The sequence below is a fragment of the Monoraphidium neglectum genome, assembly GCF_000611645.1.
Source record: "Monoraphidium neglectum strain SAG 48.87 unplaced genomic scaffold scaffold01887, whole genome shotgun sequence".
NCBI classification, from domain to species: domain Eukaryota; kingdom Viridiplantae; phylum Chlorophyta; class Chlorophyceae; order Sphaeropleales; family Selenastraceae; genus Monoraphidium; species Monoraphidium neglectum.
Window position 1 is genome coordinate 2,964 of NW_014011741.1, and position 818 is coordinate 3,781.

Genomic DNA, 818 nt, shown 5'->3' on the forward strand with positions numbered 1-818 from the left:
GGTCATCGGCAGGCGTGAGAGAGAGGCCGGTGAGAGCGGCGCCCTGCCAGTGATCTCGGCAATGTTTAGCCACGTTTGCATGACCATATGCCCATGTGAAACAGTAACAGCCAAGGTGTGAATCCTGCTCAGCTGCATCAACCAGTCCCAGGACACTCGCCGGCATCAGACAGACCACCCGCACGACACAAACAGTCAAACCCCTGCACACCACACGCCCCCCTGTCCCCTCTGTGCTGCCAAGCCTAGCCGCGCCCACATGTCCCCTCGAGCGCCCTCGTCCCCGGCCCCGCCTCACCGCCGCCGCCGCCTTGACGTGCGCCGCCATCACCCCCACCACCGCCAGCAGCCCCACCGCAGCGTCCCCCAGCCCCGGGCTGCTCAGCTGCGCCACGCCGCACGCGTCCCCCCGCAGCGACGCCGCCGCTAGGCCGGACAGCCCGCGCAGGCACCAGCAGGCGCGGTAGTAGCGCCCCCTGATGTGCCACGCCGCCAGCAGCTCCTCCCGGCTCGGGCCCCTGGGGCCCCGCCCGCCGCCGCCCCTGCCCCGGGGAACCACCGCGTTCCACTTCACACCGCCGCCGCCGCCGTTGGCCGCGCCCTTGCCCGCCGCTGCTCCTGGCGCCTGCTGCGCCGCGGCCGCCGCTGACACCACCGCTGAGAGGTCCTCGAGCTCTGCCAGGCAGTAGGACACGAGGGGCACCCAGCCCGCGGCGCCGGTATCGTCAGCAAAGAGCGCGGCCAGGCGGCCGGCACGGCCCGGGGCGGCCTCGGCCACTGTGACCAGGTCTGCCAGGGCCCAGTCCTGGGGGGATTTG

At 72.4% G+C, this 818-nt stretch overlaps 1 protein-coding gene across 1 annotated transcript in view; it reads right to left on the minus strand.

Annotated features, from left to right (window-relative positions):
- Positions 1–818, minus strand: part of MNEG_9299 (hypothetical protein) — a gene marked incomplete at both ends in the record, with an annotated part of 4,911 nt that overhangs the window by 903 nt on the left and 3,190 nt on the right. The window contains one exon of the mRNA XM_014042228.1: positions 299–805. Within this exon, the coding sequence (XP_013897682.1) occupies positions 299–805 (507 nt within the window). The remainder of the gene's footprint in view (positions 1–298; positions 806–818) is intronic.